This window comes from Xyrauchen texanus, chromosome 48, assembly GCF_025860055.1.
Source record: "Xyrauchen texanus isolate HMW12.3.18 chromosome 48, RBS_HiC_50CHRs, whole genome shotgun sequence".
NCBI classification, from domain to species: Eukaryota; Metazoa; Chordata; class Actinopteri; order Cypriniformes; family Catostomidae; genus Xyrauchen; species Xyrauchen texanus.
This window is the reverse complement of record NC_068323.1, coordinates 5,558,346-5,583,586: the sequence shown is the minus strand read 5'-3', so window position 1 is coordinate 5,583,586 and position 25,241 is coordinate 5,558,346. Positions and strand designations below refer to the sequence as shown.

At 40.2% G+C, this 25,241-nt stretch overlaps 2 protein-coding genes and 1 pseudogene across 5 annotated transcripts in view; 1 reads left to right on the top strand and 2 right to left on the bottom strand.

Moving 5' to 3' along the window:
• The first annotated feature begins 5,331 nt into the window (after nt 1–5,331).
• On the top strand, nt 5,332–7,132 carry LOC127639472 (deoxyribonuclease gamma-like; annotated as a pseudogene).
• Nucleotides 7,133–8,473: 1,341 nt separating this feature from the next.
• Nucleotides 8,474–25,241, bottom strand: part of wu:fc11c11 (piggyBac transposable element-derived protein 4) — a 33,092-nt gene continuing 16,324 nt past the window's right edge. For 2 of the 4 annotated variants that reach the window (XM_052121811.1, XM_052121810.1), the window contains exons 2-3: nt 9,567–10,847; nt 8,474–9,482 (exon numbers count right to left, since the gene is read on the bottom strand). In XM_052121811.1, coding sequence (XP_051977771.1) covers nt 9,029–9,482; nt 9,567–10,847 — 1,735 coding nt within the window. In that variant the 3' untranslated portion in view covers nt 8,474–9,028. Of the gene's footprint in view, nt 9,483–9,566; nt 10,848–14,330; nt 14,664–20,264; nt 20,630–25,241 lie in introns of those variants that run through there. The other 2 variants (XM_052121809.1, XM_052121808.1) reach the window with 2 other exon arrangements.
• Nucleotides 15,919–17,296, bottom strand: LOC127639675 (piggyBac transposable element-derived protein 4-like). The gene is made up of 2 exons (XM_052121812.1): nt 16,920–17,296; nt 15,919–16,834 (listed from the first exon to the last, which is right to left on the bottom strand). Exons 1-2 carry the CDS (start codon nt 17,273–17,275, stop codon nt 16,375–16,377), a joined length of 816 nt encoding a protein of 271 aa, XP_051977772.1. The 5' UTR covers nt 17,276–17,296; the 3' UTR covers nt 15,919–16,374.

Below are 25,241 nucleotides of genomic sequence, written 5' to 3'. Positions count from 1 at the left end.
GCCATTTTAGGGGGACTGTTTCCCAAAAGAAGATGAGATGATAGATAGATCAGACAGACAGACAGACAGTAGACAAACAGATTGCTTAAAAGACAGACAGATAGACAGACAGAGATATAATGCACAAAGACAGGCAGACAAATTGTTAGACAGATAGACAGACAGACTATGTTGAGAGACAGATAAACAGACAGACAGACAGACACCAAAGACAGAAAATGTAGACAGACAGGCAGACAAAATGTTAGATAGACAGATATATATATTATACAGACATACACATAAAGAGACAGATAAATAAATAGACAGACACATAAGAGACAGACAGATAAATAAACAGACATATAAATAGTCAGACAGACACATAAACAGGCAATGTACAGATAGACTGATAAATAGACAGACAGACAATGCAGACAAATTGTTAGATAGACAGATAGATAATGTAGACAGACAGGCACACATATTGTTAAAAAGACACACATATACTGTAGATAGACAATGTAGACAGACATACAGCTAAACTGACAGACAGACAGACCATAGACGGACAGACAGATAATCAACACCATGGAGATAATAACCAAATATAGTCAAAACATGGAGAACTATTTAAACAAACTGTATGCCTGTATACTTAAAAACAAACAATAGGATAGTAATTTTCCAGACTCTTGTTACATACCACATGGGGGCAGTCCAGCATTGTCCCACAGTTTGAGAACCATTGCAGTAGACCAAAAGGAAATTATGTGAAATCAACATAAAGTCTTCCTCTGTGAAATGGGTTTGCATAGGTTTATGGCTGAGCCACACTTTGTTGTTGGGTTCAAGTCCGGGCTCTGGCTGGGACACTCAAGGACATTCACAGAGTTGTCCCGAAGCCACTGTTGTGTTGTCTTGGCTGTGTGCTTAGGGTCATTGTCCTGTTGGAAGCTGAACTTTTGGGCCAGTCTGAGGTCCTGAGTGCTCTGGACCAGGTGTTCATTAAGGATATCTCAGTAAATTTGCTGCGATCAGCTTTCCTTCAACCCTGACCAGTCCCCGCCGCTGAAATACGCCGTTGGTGCAGGTGATGAGCGGTGCCTGGTTTCCTCCAAACATGAAGCTTGGAATTGAGGCCAAACTGTTCAATCTTGCTTTCATCAGATCAGAGAATCTCACAGTCTGAGAGTCCTTTAGGTGGTTTCTTGTGTGTCTTGCATTGAGAGGCTCCCATATGGCCACTCAGCCATAAATGCCAGATCGGTGGAGTGTTGCAGTGATGTTGTTCTTCTGCAAGTTTCTCCCATCTCCACTCATGATCTCTGGAGCTCAACCAGAGTGACCGTTGGGTTCACCACTTGGTCACCTCTCATACCAAGGCCCTTCTCCCCCGATTGTTCAGTTTGGCCGGGCGGAAAGCTCTGGGAAGAGTCCTGGTTGTTCCAAACTTCTTCCATTTATGAATTATGGAGGCCACTGTGCTCTTGAGAACCTTCAATGCAGCCGAGCATTTTTTGTAGCCTTCCCCAGATCTGTGCCTCGACACAATCCTGTCTCTGAGCTCTGAAGCCAGTTCCTTTGACCTCATGGCTTGGTTTTTGCTCCGATATGCATTTGCAGCTGTGAGACCTTATATAGACAGGTGTGTGCCTTTCCAAATCATGTCCAACCAATTGAATTTGCCACAGGTGGACTCAGAAACATCTCAAAGATGATCTAGAGAAATGGGATGCACCTGAGCTGAATTTCAAGTATCATAGCAAACACTTATGTCAATGTGATATTTCTGGGACCAAGCAAGCTGCCAGACAAAAACATTGTAAAATATCTCATTAAGGTGAATTAATAATCTTGATGTAGAGATGCAAGAGTAACAGTGAACGATCATTTTTTCATAGAGATTTCCAAAAATTATTCAATAAAGAGTTGTAAGTCTTGAATCAAAGATAAATTACAACATTACAAAATTTTATTTTAAACAATTTTATATATGACAATTGGAACACAAGATATAAAATCTGTGCAGTGAACTACACATCCTATGAACCAACAATGGTACAATATAACTGTACAGATTTACCTTAATTCATTATAAATACACAAACAATATATTTCATGTTTATGGCAATATATTGAAATAAATACAAAAACATAAGTATTTAAAAATCGTGTAAAGAGACCAAGTATTTAGGACAAAGTATGCTTCTGTTTTCTGTGTGCCTGTTTTGCAAATTTCATTTTCTGCACAGTATGTTTGGACTGTCCCAATGTCAAGTAAAACTAGGCTGCACGCGGACATCTCATGACAAAATTTGCGTTGTGCGCAAGAGACATACCGGCATGTCTCTGCACGTCGTCGGCGCATGCGCTGCCATTATCTGTGCTAAAAGAGTATCACAATGGTATGATTAAAAATATAATGTGTTTTCACGATGAAGAAACTCAACTGAATGCTATTTTTACTTTACGATCTCTAGTGTTTTGCTCTATTGTGTTGACAGTTTCAAGAATATCACTACGCTCTGTCTCCATAGATCTTCTCCCATTGCAGTATAATCATTATCCTGTGGATTTCACATGGCAACTGGCCCAAAAGTTGCTTGTTGTCCTTTTCTGCATATCGCAGCGCCGCTTTGTGGTCCGTTCCGCATAACACAGCGGTTCTTTTTTGCTTATCGCGGCCCATTCTGGCACTTTTCGAGGACGCACCACCAGCCCACTTGGTCCCTAAGCTGGCCGGTCCGCCCATGATCGGCCCCAAAGTGCGCCGGCCCACCAGGATAATGGCCGGTATGCCAGATTGCCAGTCCAGCCCTGTCTGGAGGTAGTAGACAAATCAGGAAAAGCCATAGACAAATTCCTGCAGGAGCTGAACAGAGCAGGGTTTGTCTGAACGTTCCTACATTCTCTTAACCATCTGTGGTTTAAAAGCCTGAATCAAATCAGCAATGTTCTGAATTCAGGCCAGCTTTAAAAGGGATAATTTATCCAAAAATGAAAATTGTCATAAGCCTCATTTTGCTTCAAACCAGTACGACTTTCTGTCTTTTCTGTGGAACATAAAAGGAGATGTTGAGCTTTCCTTTAAACTTTCACTCTTCTCCCCCACGGAGCTAATAAGAAACAGCCCTCTAGTATGGTGGGAAGCTCCAGGCTGGGCCAAACTCTTTATAATGAGCAGTTTGCCTGTTTCTACAAGGTACAAAGCTTTTCAAATCTGTGTATAACAATCTGAGTGCAACGTTGAGTATTGGTATGTGTATGTCCCCCTTTTGCAGCCTGATCTCATGTAAATATGTGACTGTGGCGACACTTTTATAAACTGATATTCCATGGCTTATTAAACATATCACGGCATTTCTAAGGTCATATGTCCACTGAGTGGCGCTAAAAGAGAGTTAAATATTCTCCCAAACAGATTATGTTATCAACAAAACTGACCTCCTTACCCTAAACCTAACCGATAGTTTCATAAAAAGCAAAAGGTGACATGAAAAACACAATTGCTGAAGCAACCACGTCATTTTGTGGTGCTTCTGTGACTCGTTTCGGCTCATGTGTGCTCTTCAGGACTCATACCCCGGTCCTTTGCATCGTAAATGCAACGCTGTGTCAGTTGAGCTACCGCACAATTTAAATGACACTCGAACAAGCTTGTAAATGTTGTTGGTTATATAATGCAACAGTTAAAATATTTTGATCAATCAACCAATATCATGAGGTAAGGACGGAACTACCGATCTGTCCAAATTGTGAAAGATGAGAGGAGTGTTTAAAACATTGACAAGGTCATAACTTTTGAAATTCTGTTTGATGCTGCTAGTGGCACAGTACTTATACACTGTTCATTTACATTTATGCATTTCAGCGCTTACAGTCATTACAGTGCACTATTAAGGACACAATGTGGGGCGTTAACAGCCTGCGATTAACTGATTAACAGACCTGTGCAGCCACTACACCACCTCACCACCGTCATCATAATATAGACCTGTTAACTAAATGATGAGGCTAAATTGGTGGACACTTACCAATATGGAGATGATCTGGAGGGTGATCAGAGGAGCCTCTCCGTCTGTGTTTCTGCTGCAAACACAACTCAAGCCAGCCTCTGTCAAACTGTAGAACAAGTACCCCAACGTGTGGTCCAACTCTAGGGCTAGACTTATTTTTTTGGTTCATAAACACAAAAGGAGATCCCGCAACCCTGCCTAGGACAAGTGGCTAAAGAAGATGAATGGATGGATGGACAAAAGGAGATTTTAGACAGAATGATAGCCTCAGCTATGATTCACTTTCATTGTGTGGAAAACAAAGCTGTAATGTTAAAGAATGGCGACTTAGGCTAAAATTATTTTAAAGGATTATGTAGATTTTAAATTGTCACTAGTCTGATTTATTTACATTGTGACTGTGTCTCAAATGCATTAAAAATACATACTTTTTTCAAAGGTGTGAACCAAATGGCACACCAACCAGAATAACAAAGGGCCAGTTTCTAGGAAAAACACTGGCTGGTCCTGTTTACACCTTGTATCAATCGCTTTGGGGCAATTCGATCACAAGTGGACAGACGAGGTACATCACCATTTACAATTGTTCATAATTTGCATCTCTTTTGACCAGATTTCGTTATAACATACAATCAATCACTACATGAGTGTATTACTACATGATAATAAAGTTCAAAAAGTAAAACAAAAAGAAAGCGCAAAAGAATTAGTGCACCATTTCTCCATATTATACTAGCATTTAATCTAAGCGCAAAACAATGTTTCCTTTAAAGATGCATAGAACCACCAGAATACAGTATAAACTCTTTTTTTAGTGCAGTGGTTGATTGACAGGTGAGTAGGCGTTGCTTCGCTGCCATTGGAACACATTTGAACAAATGTTTAAATTCTGGCCCAATGTCGTCACAAGCGTTTTTGACCACACCCGATTGTAGCTCAAGTGGACAAAATCTCAAAACGTTTTGCACCCTTTTTTATCTTTAGCATTGTCCTGTTTAAAACACATCACCACAAAATGTATTTTAATACCAAAAGGCAGGGGCAGTGTAATGATGAGTCATCAGAGTTGAGATACATGTGCAGCTTTATTAATAATAATGTAACAGGCAAAGGTCAATCACCAGCATTCGTAGTATCCAAGGATAATCAAAGGGGTGTTCACAAACAGGCAAGAGGTCAGGGCAGACAGTAAACACTCTGAGTAATAGTCCAGGTAAACACTTAAACATAGGCAGGCAGCAGAGAATCAATGGGGGAAGTCAGGCAGGTATCAAAACAACAGGGAATAACACTCAGAAACGCATGTTAGAAGAGGGCAAAACAAGACTTCCCAATGATAGCAAGTGAGAGTGAGTCTGAAATAGCTGTGTAGACGAGGAACAGGTGAGCAGGAAATTAGTGACAGGAATGGGGATTATGGGAAATGTCTAAAGAGTCCAAAGAGTAAAAGACAATACCAGTGTGATAGAGACCTCTGGTGGTGAGCAGAAGGAACAACAGAGGTGTGATTCATGACAGGCAGCCTGGTAAGAGAAACCGGCCTGTGATTTTATATAGAAATTGTCCCAAAGTTGTTTTGGGGGCGGAGGAAATATGGCACAAAGTTGGGGGGAGGGGGGGTTGGTGGTCGTATGGAGGATGTTTATGCTGACTGTCTGTGATTTTTGGAGCTTCAAAAGAGAAATCTCCATTCACTTGCATTATAAGGACCTGCTGAGCCGAGATATTTTTCTATTTTACATCATATGTGTTCTGGTGAAGAAAGAAAGTCAAATACACCTGGGATATCACGACGAGTAAATAATGAGAGAATTTTCACTTCTGCAAACTATCCCTTTAATATAGAGGTGAATTGGAAGTCTTCACAAGAATACATGGCATGCTGAGTGACTCCAGTCAGGTCTCCTAAGCAACCTAATTGGCTCGGTTGCTTAGGAGGGTATGAGGAGGCATGAGATAACCTCCTTGTGTTCGTGATTAGTGGTTCTCGCTCTCAATGGGGCGTGTGATGAGTTGTGTGTGGATCGTGAAGAGTAGCATGAGCCTCCACATGCTGTGAGTCTCCACGGTGCCATGCACAGCAAGTCACGTGATAAGATGCGCAGATTGACGGTCTCAGGGCTTGTCCTCCACCACCCGGACTGAGGTAACCGCACAACCACAAGGACCTACTAAGTAGTGATAATTGGAACTTTTTTTGAAAAAAAAACAAACAAACATTATATTCAAAATTTTAGCCAGAGGGGAACTGGCCCACACAGTGCGTCTGGTTTCTCCCAAGGTTATTTTTCTCCATTAACATAAGATTTGGTGTTGATCCCTGTTCAAACAAAGCCCAAATACTCACAGAAGAAACTGTATGAACTGTATGATGTGTTTCTGCATGTCAAGGAAAAATGGAAGACTTATGTGAGTTTGGCGCTCTTGTAAAATATGCTCGATTAATATGATGTTTATTGCAGAGAGTATTCTTGTCACCAATACACATTTTTGAATATCAATCACCAAATAATTGCTGATGCCTTACAGACGATCATGATCCTTGGTGACTTCAATGCAGATGGTGCCTACGTCTCCAAGAAGAAGATGAAAGGCATCAGAATCCGCAGATTCCCACTGGCTTATTGGGGACGACGTGGATACCACAGCTAGCCTGTCCAACGACCACACCTACGACAGGTGAGGCTGAATAAATCAGTTACAATTTACTCACATTTCATCAACCGCCAGTGATATCACATATAACAATGTAACTAAACAAAAATGATTAAGACTGAATACATTTTAAGGCCAGTCACTAAGCATGGGTTGGAGAATGTTGACGATGAGTTTTATTCTAGGATTGTGGTGTACAAAGAAGACATTTTACAAGCTGTTCAGCCAGGATCTGCAAAACCATTTAACTTCCAAGAAGCCTTCAGCCTTTCTGAGGAAATGGGGAGCATTTTCTTTCATTAAGAAAAGTCCAAGGACAAAGTGGACAAGTTTGCATGGATGTCAAGTAGTTATTTCTATGGATGTATCTGTGGCAGGCCCTGGAGATCAGTGATCATTATCCAGTGGAGGCAAGTCTGAAGAAGAGGCCTGCAGCAAAGACTAGTGGGAAAAGCAAAACGCAAAAACGCAAAGCATGATGGGATGACCTAGGGACGGACATCCCTAGAGGATACTACCAAAAGTTTAAAGTTAAAACTATGCCTAGACCTATTTACCAAAAGTATATTCTGAAAGAAATTGAATTATTTAATGACATAAAATGCCTGAAGTCAAAGAGCTATAAATCAGTCATCAGGCCAGTCGCACTGTATGGAGCTGAAAGCTGGGCAGACACAAAGAGGCACGAAGCAGCTCTCAACATTCTCCTTAATATTCCTCTTCACTGTGTCTCCGTTGTAGGCTTTGTGAAAGGTGGAGCACATCAGCACATCTCTCTTCTCTTTCCACTTCACAAATAGGAGGTTGTCATCCCTAAACCAACATGTTTCTGTGAGGAGCTTTTTTGAGTGGCCTATTCTTTTGGCTTGAACAGTACCACAAGCCCAGATCTTCATACTGAGGAGGTCTCTGAAGAGTGTGGGACTGGTGTAGAAGTTGTTCACAAACAGTTTGTAGCCAGTGCCCAATGACTTAACATTCGCCAGTGTCATGACTGAATCATAGCAATACCTTTGCTCTGCTCTGAATTTGACTTTTCCTTCATAAATAAAGTCCCAGGTGTAGCCGCAGAGGGAATCTGCCAGTACAAATAGTTTGTGGCCCCATTTAGTAGCCTTTGATGCCACCGTTCTTTCATCAATGGAGATGTTCTGAAAGGAATGAAAATGGGACATGCAGGCCTCTCGAATGTGCTGGTGCAGCAGATTGATCTTAAACTGGCATTCTTCAGGATTGCTAATATAAGGAGCACCAGAGATGGTGAGAAGTCTTGTGCGGGACATAATTGTTTTGCAGGAGAAACGTGCACTTCCCTAAAGCACACGTACATCACCTAGTCATATATATGATGTGTTTACACCTGCAAGAATAATTTTTTAGGTTATTTGCTCATCTGCAATATGTCTATAAGCAGTTTCCTCTCGAATGTCAATAATACATTAAGCAGATTTCCTTGAGATGCTTATCTAGTCAAAATGAAAATAATAATAAAAAAAAAAGTAGATATAGTGGAGAAACCTTTAATACTGCTACACCTCAACTCTTTGGAAAAAAAAAAGTAGCAATGCCGTGACACGATCAGAGAAGAAAAAAAGTAATTTTATTGATAGTAAACCATAGCGACAACACCCATTTCCACCATTTCATCTGTCCAAAGGCACGCTAGAAAATTGTGCTGTGAAAGAATTTGACCAAAATTGGTCCATTCTATGGTAATAATGTCCATTCTGTTCCCATTCATTTTCAAAAATATCTAGGGTAAATCCCCCGAATCCCCATTAATAGTAAATATTTGTTCTCGACGACAAGTCCTCCTAATGTTCCATATGTAACTTGTGTAAAATAAAAATGTCAGAATGTACTCAAACTCAAATATTGGTGATTAATCTTCTAGTATTCTTAAAGTTGACAACCTTTAGTAGCTAAATGTCCTAAATAAACTCCTGAAAACACGAAGCTAAACATTAAAATTTGAAAATTTTATTTAAAAGAATAGTTTGACGATCTACTGCAGTACACAATTTCTCTTGGTCCACCCACCCAAATGGAAAGTGCAGCTTTTAGCGTTGCTGCTTTAGCCATTTATTCTCCAAAACTGGTCACTTCTGAATGCTTGAGAACTTGTGCCCATTTTTTAATGATACTACAACAAGTATAAGTTTAAGCCTGCGTGTACCTCCAAAAATATTTTGAAAGGACAGCTGGAAACCAAATTATTTTACACATACACCTCCTGTAAATTTATTCAAAATAAAAACGTATTTCTTTTGTAATTTTTTTTTTACCCACAGATCATAAACTAATGTAATCTTAGAGCATGCATCAACACCAGGGGTCACTGTCACCCAAGTTTTTCTACTGTCTCCATCAACTGTCTATCTTAGATTTGTATCCTTGATACCACACACTGATTCATGCCATTTCTTAAAACATTCACGCTTGGGAACAAAGCACAAACCCACATTACATGTTGCACATACCAATGGAGTTTTATAATGGCACATCTTGCATTTCCTCCTTCCGATAGTGCTGTCCCCACAGATGTGCTTGGGCAAGTGTAATTCCTGAGGAAGAGATTGCTTAGGATCTTGTGCAGAGGTATGAGAAATACTTGTTCCTGTAAGCTCTGAGACAAGTGCCTCCCGAAACTTCTTCTGGGTCAAAGGCTGCAGATTCTTCACTTTGGCCATGTGCCGGTGCAAAATGAAGGCATTTACAACAGCGATGTCCACAAAATGGTAAAAAAAGGATTGATACCACTTCCTCGTTTTATGCAGAACTGTGTAATTTCCAATAAGTTTATCAGACAGATCCACTCCCCCCATGTTTCTGCAATTAAAACACACTTTATTACAATACTTGTTACTTCAAAAAGGTACATGCAAAGTTCAGAAATTAACAAATGTTACTAACTTATTGTAGTCCAGCACTGCAGCTGGAACTGGAAAGTCCTCAGTGGTCCAAACACCATCTTTTCCCTTCACCCTCCTTTTCGCTGTGTCACCATTGTAGGCTTTATGAAAGGTGGAGCACATCAGCACATCATTCTTGTCCGTCCACTCCACAAACAGGAGGCTGTCGTCCCGAAACCAACGTTTGTTGCCGCGAGGAGCTGGTTTTTTTGAGTGGCCTATTCTGTTTGTTCGAACAGTGCCACAAGCCCAGATCTTCTTACTAAGGAGGTCTCTGAAGAGTATGGGACTGATGTGGGAGCTGTTCACAAACAGTTTGTAGCCAGTGCCCAACAACTTTTCATTCACCAGTGCCATGACCGAATCATAGCCAATACCTTTGGTCTGCTCTGGATTTGGCTTTCCCTCGTAAACGAAGAAGTCCCAAGTGTAGCCGCAGAGGGAATCTGCCAGTACAAATAGTTTGTAGCCCCATCGTTTAGGTTCATTTTTCATAAAATATTGGAGTGTATTTTTAGCTTTTGATGCCACCATTCTTTCATCAATGGAGATGTTCTGAAAGGGATGAAAATAGGCCTTGCAGGCCTCTCGAATGTGCTGGTACAGCGGCTTGATCTGAAACAGGCAGTCATATTCAGGCGTTCCCTTTTTCTTGTCATTCTCTTCATCTTCGTTGGGATCGCTAATATGAAAAGCACGAGAGATAGTGAGAAACTTTTTACCACTCATAATTTGAGCAGGAAACGGCAGACTGTAGATCTCCGACTTCTTCCAGTAGTCTATCGATGAGGAACATTTCAACAGTCCCATGTAAATCACCAGAGCCAAGTATGATCTGAAATCTTTCATAGAAAAGTTCTGCCATGGCTTCTTTCCATCCTGACACTTGGCCCCATAGGCATTTGAGTTTCTTACAATTGTCTGCATCACTGATGTTGAAAAGAAGAATTCAAACAACTGCAGAGGACTGTATGATGTGGTGGAGATCAACTGTGGGCCAGGTGTTCGGCGAGGTGTAAACATCGGTTTAGGTGGTTCAATATCAGGCTCATCCACTCCGTGCCACTTGCCATCGGAGATGCTTTTTGAAAATGGAAGGGGTCGTGTAATGCTGCTTCTCTTGTCCTTCCCTTTGCCACTTTTTGCAGGGGCAGGTGAAGAAGATTTCAAAGATTCTGCTTGAGACGCTGATATGGAAGACGGACCAGATCTCTTCCTCTTTTGTGGGTTGGCCTTTGGACTGCAGTGTTCATCAGAAGAGGAATCATCATTTGAAAGATTACTGCAAGATTAATAAAGCAAATGGCTTTAATGAAATGGCATTTCAAAGCTGCCTTGTATTTCTAAAATTTTAGAAAAGGTAGTTTTATCTCAGTTAAGTTCTTTTTTGGCTAGAAACGAGGTGTTAGATGTCTTTCAGTCTGGTTTTCGGGCAGGACACAGTACTGAATCAGCTTTACTGCGAGTTTCTAATGATCTATTACTTATTGCAGATTCGGGCAATACTGGGGCGCTAATCATGTTGGATCTTAGTGCAGCTTTTGATTTAATTGATCATGATATTCTTATTAATCGTTTGGAACACGTTGTAGGGCTGAGAGGGACTGTTTTAAATTGGTTTTCCTCATATTTAAGGGGGCGTTCAATTTCTGTTAGGGTTGGGGATTTTTCCTCCGGGTCAGTTTCTCTGGATTGTGGAGTACCTCAAGGTTCAATTTTGGGACCTATTCTTTTTTCTCTGTTTTTGCTGCCTCTAGGTCAAATATTCAGGAAATATGGTATATTTTATCACCTATATGCCGATGATATTCAGATTTATTTACCGATTGGAGCTGGAGGATCAAGCCCTAATTTATCCTTGGTTGCTTGTTTACAGGAGGTGACTAATTGGTTACAGCAAAACTGCTTACAGTTAAATGCCAGCAAGTCTGAAGTCATGGTGTTTGGGACGAAGAAGGCTGACAGCGGTTTAACCGATTTTCTAGGTATATGGGAAACATTTGTGCAGCCTAAAATAAGAAATCTAGGTGTAATTTTTGACTCTGCTCTTATGTTTGACTATCAGGTTAAAAATGTGGTAAAAAATTGTTTTTATCAGTTAAGGACTATTGCTAAAATGAAATCTTTTTTGTCTGTTCCTGATTTGGAGACAGTGATTCACGCATTTATCTCCACACGTTTGGACTACTGCAATGCTTTATATGTAGGAATTAGTCAATCTCTTATCTCAAGATTGCAGTTGGTTCAAAACGCTGCAGCGAGGCTGATTGCTGGTATTAAGAAGAGGGAGCATATTACTCCTGTTTTGAAAAGGCTTCATTGGCTCCCTGTGAAATATCGGATACAGTATAAGATTTTGTTATATGTTTATAAAGCTGTTCACTGAATTGGCCCCAGAATATATCAAGGATTTGGTGCTAATGAACTCTAGTAGATCTCAAAGGTCTTTTAATTGTCTACTGCTCTTTGTTCCAAGAACTCGACTTAAAACTAAAGGAGATCGAGCTTTTTCAGTCGCTGGCCCTAGACTGTGGAATGCTCTTCCCCCTGATATTAGAACTGCACCGTCAGTTGATGTTTTTAAAATTCGTGTGAAAACGTATTTGTATTCTGTTTGTTTTAATTCTTGACTTTGTCATTGCATATTGTATGTATGTTTTTTCTTGTTTTTGGATGTACAGCCCTTTGGTCTACGTTGTAGTTGAAGGGGCTATATAAATAAATGAGACTTGAGACTTGAGACTAATGATGAACAGACGCAACAATTCCTAAATCACATGTTTACTTAGTTTTTACATCAGAAATGACATGTGGTGTAACAGTCCAAGGTAGTGGAGCACTGATCAGGAAATTTGAAGCCGATATCGATCTAAAATCTATCGATTTTTTTTTTTTAAGTGCCCATTCGAACCTTTTATAAAGTCACCAAAATCACATTAATTTGTGAATTATCAACAGTCATGATAATAACTGATAGTTGTCAATATCAAAAGGTCACTGTGACATACTGGTAAGCAGTAGAACCCGTGAGAGCATCATACACAGCAGAGATACAGTACGTTCAAAAATAATAAAAATACAGTACATCCATTACAAGCTCTAAAACTGCTCCAATGAGGAATCATTCATCTCCACGATTTGTCTTTGGTGTTGTCTTAACAAACACCACTTTGGTGTTTACTACCATAAAGACTCTCATAAAGAGAGAAAATGGTCAACTTAAAAGGTGCAATATGTATTATTTTACTGTACTAAATCATAAAATTACCATAATATGTCATTAGAGAATTAGGAAACATGCCAAGTTGAAATACTGGCTTCTCCGATAGCAATGCTACAGCCAGTATATTCTACTTTGAAGTTTCCATTCCGGGTCTGAATTTCTGTTTATGTTTTGGCCTGTGTGATCCCGCCTACTGCCCACTCACCAATAGTATCTCGACACCACCGGGTTGCCAGATTTGAGCAAGTTTGAAGGCAAACAACACTGCACGCTGCAACCATGGATGCCAGCAAACGAACTGGATCAGAGATAACGGATTCCACCCGACCTAAAAAGCCTCGCCATCCATCTAAAAACTACCATGACCAGAGGTGAAGTACAACAAGGATAAATATTGGAGATGCCTTTGGAAGATGGAGACCCCCTTAAAGCCCAGAAATGCTTTATAACGAATGCCGAGTTAGCTAATTTGCAATTGTCAACATTCTGGCAACCCGCATGAGCTTTGAGTCTGTGATGGGGCAGACGACTCTCCAATATTTTGAATTTGGACTGCAGTACCCATTTCAAACGCTTGTTGTCAATCTTACATAAAGCACCTTTAATATTCATACACGTGTAATCCTTTTTAAAAACAACATGAATAACAGCATGTCTGAAAGTTTAAATTCGTGAATACTTAGAATTGCCAACAATTCAGGGGCGCCTGCATCGCTCAGCAAGTAAAGACACTGACTACCACACCTGGAGTCGCAAGTTCGAATCCAGGGCGTGTGGAGTGATCAAGGGCCGAGCAAGCCCTCACTCATTAGAGTAGCAGTGTATGTGTGATTCCCTGCGTGCTGCAAAAAAGATGGTGCCTATTGCCAATCACAGACTTAAAACGAAGATCGACCGATTTAAATCCTAAATTGGCCAATCGATCGGTGCACCCCTAGTCCAAGGATAGTGAAAAAAAAAAATGAGTATTTTTCTTATACAACTGAAACTTTGTATTGCAGCACTTTTCATGTTATTGTCATCTTAAGATAAATCGCTGATGTTGTATCCTTCCTCACACTGTAAGTTGCTTTGGATAAAATATCAATTAAAAGAAGAAATTCTTTTTAAAAATAGTTGTTGAAAAGTTTGAAAAACTTTTCCCAAACATGTAACCAACATGTAGGTAGCCAAATGTTGACAAATTAAATAAGACCGCTTTAGATCCTAAAGAGGTGTGATATTTGCCATCACTTTGTCAGATCATAAATATCAATATTTTGACATTTTATGAAATTGCATATTTTGATCAGGTCATTCGGGTTGGTTTTCATTTAGATTTATTTTCTAAAGATTCCTCATTTTAATCACCTCTGAAAACCTGTCAATGAACATGGTTTAATTTCTGATTTTGGCATATATTTTCCTCCATATTTGACTGCTATACTGTAAGCAAGTTGGATTTTCCAAACTTTTTTGGATTTTTCCATGAAATGCATTATTTAAATAAAAAAATAAAGTGATTTCACATTTTTAGAGCCAATAAAATGTGAGAAAACTCACCGATCGAGGAAGTAATCAAGACCATCGATAAACATCTCCTCTCCGCTGGAGGCGTCGCTCTCCTCCTCAGATGATTCATTCAAATCTGTCGTCTCGTCGCTCTCTTCATTGTTGATACTGTTTACAACATCTGTCGTCTCGTCGCTCTCTTCCCTGTTGATACTGTTTACAACATCTGTCGTCTCGTCGCTCTCTTCCTTGACAATGATTACAAAATCCTCAGAGCTGTCCTCATCCTTGTTAGTTATCTTCTTTTTACGTGGACCCATTGCAAAATACAGTGCTGCACAGGGTCGCAGATAACGAGCCAATCACTGCAGCAAACAAACCGCGCGCGCGATACTTGTTTGAGGAATGCACAACACCCCCTTCTTTCTTCTTCTTGGCGGTGGGCAAACTAGCTCATGGTGCAATACTGCCCCCAACTTAACAGGAGTGTGGAGTGCCGAATATCTGTGCAAGCTCTTGTGTTTTTCTTATGCCGTGTGTGCATGCTAAGAGCACGTGCTCAACAGTTTATTTGACTGCAGTTTGTAGTCCTGTTTCATCCTTCCCTATTCTGGATAATGAATCATTTAAACATTGTGCATCAATTAAAAAAAAAAAGTTAGTCTTTAGAGGACAGAAATGTCCATGTCAAAAAAATGCTATTATAATATTATATATTAATATTATTTTCCACTTGCAATTAGTTAATTTTCCCAGCAAACATGCAAGTGTGGGTTTACTGTGGGACATTGTGAGCAGGGCAAACCCACACTAAAGCCACGTGGGCCCACAAATAATCATATTTGAGTCCATTTCTAGCCTTTGATGCCACCATTCTTTCATCAATGGAGATGTTCTGAAAGGGATGAAAATAGGACAAGCAGGCCTCTCGAATTTGCTGGTACAGCGGCTTGATCTTAAACAGGCAGTCATATTCAGGCGTTCCCTTCTTCTTGTCATTCTCTTTATCTTCTTTGGGATCGCTAATATGAAGATCACCAGCGATGGTGAGAAAAACATGCACCTCCCTAAAGCACACGTACATCATCAAGTCATATATCTGAGGTGTTGTTTACACCTGGAAGACCATTTTTTTAGGTTATTTGCTCATCTGCAATAAGTCTATAAGAAGTTTCCTCTCGGATGTCAATAATACATTCAGCAGATTTCCTTGAGATGCTTTTTTTAAAAACATTTTTTTTTTAAAGTAGATCAAGTGGAGAAACCTTTAATACTGCTACACCTCAACTCTTTGGAAAAAAAGTAGCAATGCAGTGACACGATCAGAGATGAAAAAAGTAATTTTATTGATAGTAAACCATAGCAACAATACCCATTTCCACCATTTCATCTGTCCAAAGGCACGCCAGCAAATTGTGCTGTGAAAGCATTTGACCAAAATTGGTCCATTCTATGGTAATAATGTCCATTCTGTTCTAGGGTAAATCCCCCGAATCCCCATTAATAGTAAATATTTGTTCTCGATCGACAAGTCCTCCTAATGTTCCATATGTAACTTGTGTAAAATAAAAATGTCAGAATGTACTCAAACACAAATATTGGTGATTAATCTTCTAGTATTCTTAAAGTTGACAACCTTTAGTAGCTAAATGTCCTAAATAAGCTCCTGAAAACAGGAAGCTAAACATTAAAATTTGAAAATTAAATTGAATAGAATAGTTTGACGATCTACTGCAGTACATCATTTCTCTTGGTCCACCCACCCAAATGGAAAGTGCAGCTTTTAGCGTCGCTGCTTTAGCCATTTATTCTCCAAAACTGGTCACTTCTGAATGCTTGAGAACTTGTGCCCATTTCTTAATGATACTACAACAAGTTTAAGTTTAAGCCTGCATGTACCTCCAAAGATATTTTGAAAGGACAGCTGGAAACCAAACTATTTTACACATACACCTCCTGTACATTTTGTAATTATCATTCAGGTAAGAAATCACAAAATAAAACATATTTCTTTTGTAATTTTTTTACCCACAGATCATAAACTAATGCATCAACACCAGGGGTCACTGTCACCCAAGTTTTTCTACTGTATCCATCAACTGTCTATCTTAGACATATCCTTGATACCACACCCTGATTCATGCCATTTCTTAAAACATTCACGCTTGGGAACAAAGCACAAACCCACATTACATGTTGCACATACCAATGGAGTTTTATAATGGCACATCTTGCATCTCCTCCTTCCGATAGTGCTGTCCCCACAGATGTACTTGGGCAAGTGTAATTCCTGAGGAAGAGATTGCTTAGGATCTTGTGCAGAGGTATGAGAAATACTTGTTCCTGTAAGCTCTGAGACAAGTGCCTCCCGAAACTTTTTCTGGGTCAGAGGATTCAGATTCTTCACTTTGGCCATGTGCCTGTGCAAAATGAAGGAATTTACAACAGCGATGTCCACAAAATGGTAAAAAAAGGATTGATACCACTTCGTCGTTTTATGCAGAACTGTGTAATTTTCAATAAGTTTATCAGACAGATCCACTCCCCCCATGTTTCTGCAATTAAAACATACACTTGATTACAAAACTTGTTATTTCAAAAGGTACATGCAAAGTTCAGAAATTAACAAATGTTACTAACTTATTGTAGTCCAGCACTGCAGCTGGAACTGGGAAGTCCTCAGTTGTCCAAACACCATCTTTTCCCTTCACCCTCCTTTTCGCTGTGTCACCATTGTAGGCTTTATGAAAGGTGGAGCACATCAGCACATCATTCTTGTCCGTCCACTCCACAAACAGGAGGCTGTCGTCCCGAAACCAACGTTTGTTGCCGCGAGGAGCTGGTTTTTTTGAGTGGCCTATTCTGTTTGTTCGAACAGTGCCACAAGCCCAGATCTTCTTACTAAGGAGGTCTCTGAAGAGTATGGGACTGATGTGGGAGCTGTTCACAAACAGTTTGTAGCCAGTGCCCAACAACTTTTCATTCACCAGTGCCATGACCGAATCATAGGCAATACCTTTGCTCTGCTCTGGATTTGGCTTTCCTCAGTAAGCGAAGAAGTCCCAAGTGTAGCCGCAGAGGGAATCTGCCAGTACAAATAGTTTGTAGCCCAATCGTTTAGGTTCATTTTTCATAAAATATTGGAGTGTATTTTTAGCTTTTGATGCCACCATTCTTTCATCAATGGACATTTTCTGAAAGGGATGAAAATAGGCCTTGCAGGCCTCTCGAATGTGCTGGTACAGCGGCTTGATCTTAAACAGGCAGTCATATTCAGGCGTTCCCTTTTTCTTGTCATTCTCTTCATCTTCGTTGGGATCGCTAATATGAAAAGCACGAGAGATAGTGAGAAATTTTTTACCAGTCATAATTTGAGCAGGAAACGGCAGACTGTAGATCTCCGACTTCTTCCAGTAGTCTGTCGATGAGGAACATTTCAACAGTCCCATGTAAATCACCAGAGCCAAGTATGATCTGAAATCTTTTATAGAAAAGTTCTGCCATGGCTTCTTTCCACCCTGACACTTGGCCCCATAGGCATTTGAGTTTCTTACAATTGTCTGCATCACTGATGTTGAAAAGAAGAATTCAAACAACTGCAGAGGACTGTATGATGTGGTGGAGATCAACTGTGGGCCAGGTGTTCGGCGAGGTGTAAACATCGGTTTAGGTGGTTCAATATCAGGCTCATCCACTCCGTGCCACTTGCCATCGGAGATGCTTTTTGAAAATGGAAGGGGCTGTGTAATGCTGCTTCTCTTGTCCTTCCCTTTGCCACTTTTTGCAGGGGCAGGTAAAGAAGATTTCAAAGATTCTGCTTGAGACGGTGATATGGAAGACGGATCAGATCTCTTCCTCTTTTGTGGGTTGGCCTTTGGACTGCAGTCCTCATCAGAAGAGGAATCATCATTTGAAAGATTACTGCAAGATACATAAAGCAAATGGCTTTAATGATGAACAGACGCTAACAATTCCTAAATCACATGTTTACTTAGTTTTTACATCAGAAATGACATGTGGTGTAACAGTCCAAGGTAGTGGAGCACTGATCAGGAAATTTGAAGTCGATATCGATCTAACGGCAAGATCGGCCAAAACTGTTTTTTTTTTTTTTTTTTTAAGTGCCCATTCGAACCTTTTATAAAGTCACCAAAATTACATTAATTTGTGAATTATCAACAGTTATGATAATAACTGATAGTTGTCAATATCAAAAGGTCACTGTGACATACTGGTAAGCAGTAGAACCCGTGAGAGCGTCACACACAGCAGAGATACAGTACGCTCAAAAATAATAAAAATACAGTAGATCCATTACAAGCTCTAAAACTGCTCCAATGAGGAATCATTCATCTCCACGATTTGTCTTTGGTGTTGTCTTAATGTACTACCATAAAGACTCTCATAAAGAGAAAATGGTCAACTTAAAAGGTGCAATATGTATTATTTTACTGTACTAAATCATAAAATTACCATAATATGTCATTAGAGAATTAGGAAACATGCCAAGTTGAAATACTGGCTTCTCCGATAGCAATGCTACAGCCAGTATATTCTACTTTGAAGTTTCCATTCCGGTCTGAATTTCTGTTTATGTTTTGGCCTGTGTGATCCCGCCTACTGCCCACTCACCAATAGTATCTCGACACCACCGGGTTGCCAGATTTGAGCAAGTTTGAAGGCAAACAACACTGCACGCTGCAACCATGGAAGCCAGCAAACGAACTGGATCAGAGATAACGGATTCCACCTGACCTAAAAAGCCTCGCCATCCATCTAAAAACTACCATGACCAGAGGCTAAGTACAACAAGGATAAATATTGGAGATGCCTTTGGAAGATGGAGACCCCTTAAAGCCCAGAAATGCTTTATAACGAATGCAGAGTTAGCTAATTTGCAATTGTCAACATTCTGGCAACCCGCATGAGCTTTGAGTCTGTGATGGGGCAGACGACTCTCCAATATTTTGAATTTGGACTGCAGTACCCATTTCAAACGCTTGTTGTCAATCTTACATAAAGCACCTTTAATATTCATACACGTGTAATCCTTACACAATTTTTAAAAACAACATGAATAACAGCATGTCTGAAAGTTTAAATTGTGAATACTTAGAATTGCCAACAATTCAGGGGCTCTGCATCGCTCAGCAAGTAAAGACACTGACTACCACACCTGGAGTCGCAAGTTCGAATCCAGGGCGTGTGGAGTGATCAAGGGCCGAGCAAGCCCTCACTCATTAGAGTAGCAGTGTATGTGTGATTCCCTGCGTGCTGCAAAAAAGATAGGCCCTATTTCTAGGCACGATCGCCAATCACAGACTTAAAACGAAGATCGACCGATTTAGATCCTAAACTGGCCAATCGATCGGTGCACCCCTAGTCCAAGGATAGTGGAAAAAAAATGAGTATTTTTCTTATACAACTGAAACTTTGTATTGCAGCACTTTTCATGTTATTGTCATCTTAAGATAAATCGCTGATGTTGTATCCTTCCTCATACTGTAAGTTGCTTTGGATAAAATATCAATTAAAAGCTGAAATTCTTTTTAAAAATAGTTGTTGAAAAGTTTGAAAACTTTTCCCAAACATGTAACCAACATGTAGGTAGCCATTTTGTTGACAAATTAAATAAGACCGCTTTAGATCCTAAAGAGGTGTGATATTTGCCATCACTTTGTCAGATCATAAATATCAATATTTTGACATTTTATGAAATTGCATATTTTGATCAGGTCATTCAGGGTAACCCTGCCTGGTTTTCATTTAGATTTATTTTCTAAAGATTCCTCATTTTTATCACCTTTGAAAACCATTCATTGTTTAATTTCTGATTTTGATATATTGTCCTCCATATTTGACTGCTATACTGTAAACAAGTTGGATTTTCCCAACTTTTTTGGATTTTTCCATGAAATGCATTATTTACATAAAAAATAAAGTGATTTCACATTTTTAGAGCCAAAAAAATGTGAGAAAACTCACCGATCGAGGAAGTAATCAAGACCATCGATAAAAATCTCCTCTCCGCTGGAGGCGTCGCTCTCCTCCTCAGATGATTCATTCAAATCTGTCGTCTCGTCGCTCTCTTCATTGTTGATACTGTTTACAACATCTGTCGTCTCGTCGCTCTCTTCATTGTTGATACTGTTTACAACATCTGTCGTCTCGTCGGTCTCTTCATTGACAATGATTACGAAATCCTCAGAGCTGTCCTCATCCTTGTTAGTTATCTTCTTTTTACGTGGACCCATTGCAAAATACAGTGCTGCACAGGGTCGCAGATAACGAGCCAATCACTGCAGCAAACAAACCGCGCGCGATACTTGTTTGAGGAATGCACAAATCCCCCTTCTTTCTTCTTCTTGGCGGTGGGCAAACTAGCTCATGGTGCAATACTGCAATACTGCCACCAACTTAACAGGAGTGTGGAGTGCCGAACATCTGTGCAAGCTCTTGTGATTTTCTTATGCCGTGTGTGCATACTAAGAGCACGTGCTCAACAGTTTATTTGACTGCAGTTTGTAGTCCTGTTTCATGCTTCCCTTTTCTGGATAATGAATCATTTAAACATTGTGCATCAATTTAAAAAAAGTTAGTCTTTAGAGGACAGAAATGTCCATGTCAAAAAATGCTATTATAATATTATATATTCATATTTTTTCCACTTGTAATGAGTTAATTTTCTCAGCAAACATGCCCGTGCGGGCAAGTGAGGGTTTACTGTGGGACAGTGTGGGCAGGGCAAACCCACACTAACACCGCAGTTTTGCCTTTGGGGGCCCTATGTGGGCTTTCTGTGGGCACAGTTGGGCTTCCCCACAGAAAACCCACACTAGCCCCCTGTGGGTTAGCCCATGCAGGGCCCACAGTGGATTTGCCCTTTGGGCACCCATGAGGGTTCTCTGTGGGGAAACCCCTGTGTCAACAACACAGGACAGTTCAAACTTTGTTTTAAGATTATCGATGCTCTAGGGCAGTGGTTCCACTGTTCCACAGTGGTTCGGTACATTTTCTGCCCACAGTGGGCCCACACGGGCCCCAAAGGGGCATGTTTGCTGGGTTTTAACCAACATAAGTCCTGATCATAACTACCAAATATTCAATCATTTTCAGGATGTTTATATAATGCCACTGTTGTTTTTACACACATACAAAACACATTTCTCAATAAACACATCTCTGACATCCATACCAACACCCACACAACTTTATCTGCATCATTTATTTAATTGTCCAGCAGGTCTCTATAATACAGCAAACAGAAAATAGGCTGAAATCCTGTATTTGCTCCATAGGCTAAACATGAGAAAAATGGCGCCACCTGGTGGGAAATATACAAATATTCAATTTTGAAGCCAGGGCTCTGGAATGAAAAGTATAATATCATAGAATTCATGATTTGGGGGTGGAGGAAATCTGGCACAAACGTTGGGGGAGGGGGTTGGTAGGGTCGTATGGATTTAACCGCTGGAGTCGTATGGATGATGTTTATGCTGACTGTCTGTGATTTTTGGAGCTTCAAAGAGAAATCTCCATTCACTTGCATTATAAGGACCTGCTGAGCCGAGATATTTTTCTATTTGATGTCATATGTGTTCTGGTGAGAAAAGAAAGTCAAATACACCTGGGATATCATGATGAGTAAATAATGAGAGAATTTTCACTTCTGCAAACTATCCCTTTAATATAGAGGCGAATTGGAAGTCTTCACAAGAATACATGGCATGCTGAGTGACTCCAGTCAGGTCTCCTAAGCATCCTAATTGGCCCGGTTGCTTAGGAGGGTATGAGGAGGCATGAGGTAACCTCCTTGTGTTCAGTGATTAGTGGTTCTCAGCTCTCAAATAATAATAGTTGAGTCCATTTCTAGCCTTTGATGCCACCATTCTTTCATCAATGGAGATGTTCTGAAAGGGATGAAAATAGGACAAGCGGGCCTCTCGAATGTGCTGGTACAGCGGCTTGATCTTAAACAGGCAGTCATATTCAGGCGTTCCCTTCTTCTTGTCATTCTCTTCATCTTCTTTGGGATCGCTAATATGAAGAGCACCAGAGATGGTGAGAAAAACGTGCACCTCCCTAAAGCACACATGCATCATCTAGTCATATATCTGATGTGTTGTTTACACCTGGAAGACCATTTTTTAGGTTATTTGCTCATCTGCAATACGTCTATAAGAAGTTTCCTCTCGAAGTCAATAATACATTCAGCAGATTTCCTTGAGATGCTTATCTAGTCAAAATAAAAATAATAATATAAAAAAGTAGATAAAGTGGAGAAACCTTTAATACTGCTACACCTCAACTCTTTGGAAAAAAAGTAGCAATGCAGTGACACGATCAGAGATGAAAAAAGTAATTTTATTGATAGTAAACCATAGCGACAATACCCATTTCCACCATTTCATCTGTCCAAAGGCACGCCAGCAAATTGTGCTGTGAAACAATTTGACCAAAATTGGTCCATTCTATGGTAATAATGTCCATTCTGTTCCCATTCATTTTCAAAAATATCTAGGGTAAATCCCCGAATCCCCATTAATAGTAAATATTTGTTCTCGACGACAAGTCCACCTAATGTTCCATATGTAACTTGTGTAAAATAAAATATGTCAACATGTACTCAAACACAAATATTGGTGATTAATCTTCTAGTATTCTTAAAGTTGACAACCTTTAGTAGCTAAATGTCCTAAATAAGCTCCTGAAAACAGGAAGCTAAACATTAAAATTTGAAAATTAAATTTAATAGAACAGTTTGACGATCTACTGCAGTACATCATTTCTCTTGGTCTACCCACCCAAATGGAAAGTGCAGCTTTTAGCGTCGCTGCTTTAGCCATTTATTCTCCAAAACTGGTCACTTCTGAATGCTTGAGAACTTGTGCCCATTTCTTAATGATACTACAACAAGTTTAAGTTTAAGCCTGCATGTACCTCCAAAGATATTTTGAAAGGACAGCTGGAAACCAAATTATTTTACACATACACCTCCTGTAAATTTATTCAAAATAAAAACGTATTTCTTTTGTAATTTTTTTTTACCCACAGATCATAAACTAATGTAATCTTAGAGCATGCATCAACACCAGGGGTCACGGTCACCCAAGTTTTTCTACTGTATCCATCAACTGTCTATCTTAGACATATCCTTGATACCACACCCTGATTCATGCCATTTCTTAAAACATTCACGCTTGGGAACAAAGCACAAACCCACATTACATGTTGCACATACCAATGGAGTTTTATAATGGCACATCTTGCATGTCCTCCTTCCGATAGTGCTGTCCCCACAGATGTACTTGGGCAAGTGTAATTCCTGAGGAAGAGATTGCTTAGGATCTTGTGCAGAGGTATGAGAAATACTTGTTCCTGTAAGCTCCGAGACAAGTGCCTCCCGAAACTTCTTCTGGGTCAGAGGCTTCAGATTCTTCACTTTGGCCATGTGCCGGTGCAAAATGAAGGCATTTACAACAGCGATGTCCACAAAATGGTAAAAAAGGATTGATACCACTTCCTCGTTTTATGCAGAACTGTGTAATTTCCAATAAATTTATCAGACAGATCCACTCCCCATGTTTCTGCAATTAAAACATACACTTGATTACAAAACTTGTTATTTCAAAAGGTACATGCAAAGTTCAGAAATTAACAAATGTTACTAACTTATTGTAGTCCAGCACTGCAGCTGGAACTGGGAAGTCCTCAGTGGTCCAAACACCATCTTTTCCCTTCACCCTCCTTTTCGCTGTGTCACCATTGTAGGCTTTATGAAAGGTGGAGCACATCAGCACATCATTCTTGTCCGTCCACTCCACAAACAGGAGGTTGTCGTCCCGAAACCAACGCTTGTTGCCGCAAGGAGCTGGTTTTTTGAGTGGCCTATTCTGTTTGTTCGAACAGTGCCACAAGCCCAGATCTTCTTACTAAGGAGGTCCCTGAAGAGTATGGGACTGATGTGGGAGCTGTTCACAAACAGTTTGTAGCCAGTGCCCAACAACTTTTCATTCACCAGTGCCATGACCGAATCATAGGCAATACCTTTGCTCTGCTCTGGATTTGGCTTTCCTCAGTAAACTAAGAAGTCCCAAGTGTAGCCGCAGAGGGAATCTGCCAGTACAAATAGTTTGTAGCCCCATCGTTTAGGTTCATTTTTCATAAAATATTGGAGTGTATTTTTAGCTTTTGATGCCACCATTCTTTCATCAATGGAGATGTTCTGAAAGGGATGAAAATAGGCCTTGCAGGCCTCTCGAATGTGCTGGTACAGCTGCTTGATCTGAAACAGGCAGTCATATTCAGGCGTTCCCTTTTTCTTGTCATTCTCTTCATCTTCGTTGGGATCGCTAATATGAAAAGCACCAGAGATAGTGAGAAATTTTCTACCAGACATAATTTGAGCAGGAAACGGCTGACTGTAGATCTCCGACTTCTTCCAGTAGTCTGTCGATGAGGAACATTTCAACAGTCCCATGTAAATCACCAGAGCCAAGTATGATCTGAAATCTTTTATAGAAAAGTTCTGCCATGGCTTCTTTCCACCCTGACACTTGGCCCCATAGGCATTTGAGTTTCTTACAATTGTCTGCATCACTGATGTTGAAAAGAAGAATTCAAACAACTGCAGAGGACTGTATGATGTGGTGGAGATCAACTGTGGGCCAGGTGTTCGAGCGAGGTGTAAACATCGGTTTAGGTGGTTCAATATCAGGCTCATCCACTCCGTGCCACTTGCCATCGGAGATGCTTTTTGAAAATGGAAGGGGCTGTGTAATGCTGCTTCTCTTGTCCTTCCCTTTGCCACTTTTTGCAGGGGCAGGTAAAGAAGATTTCAAAGATTCTGCTTGAGACGGTGATATGGAAGACGGATCAGATCTCTTCCTCTTTTGTGGGTTGGCCTTTGGACTGCAGTCCTCATCAGAAGAGGAATCATCATTTGAAAGATTACTGCAAGAT

Coding starts and splice junctions, on each gene's coding strand:
- LOC127639675 (XM_052121812.1), bottom strand. CDS start 17,275: ATGGCACTGGTGAATGAAAAGTTGTTGGGCACTGGCTACAAACTGTTT. Junction 16,835..16,919: donor GCAGTGCTGGACTACAATAA/GTTAGTAACATT, acceptor TTTTAATTGCAG/AAACATGGGGGGAGTGGATC.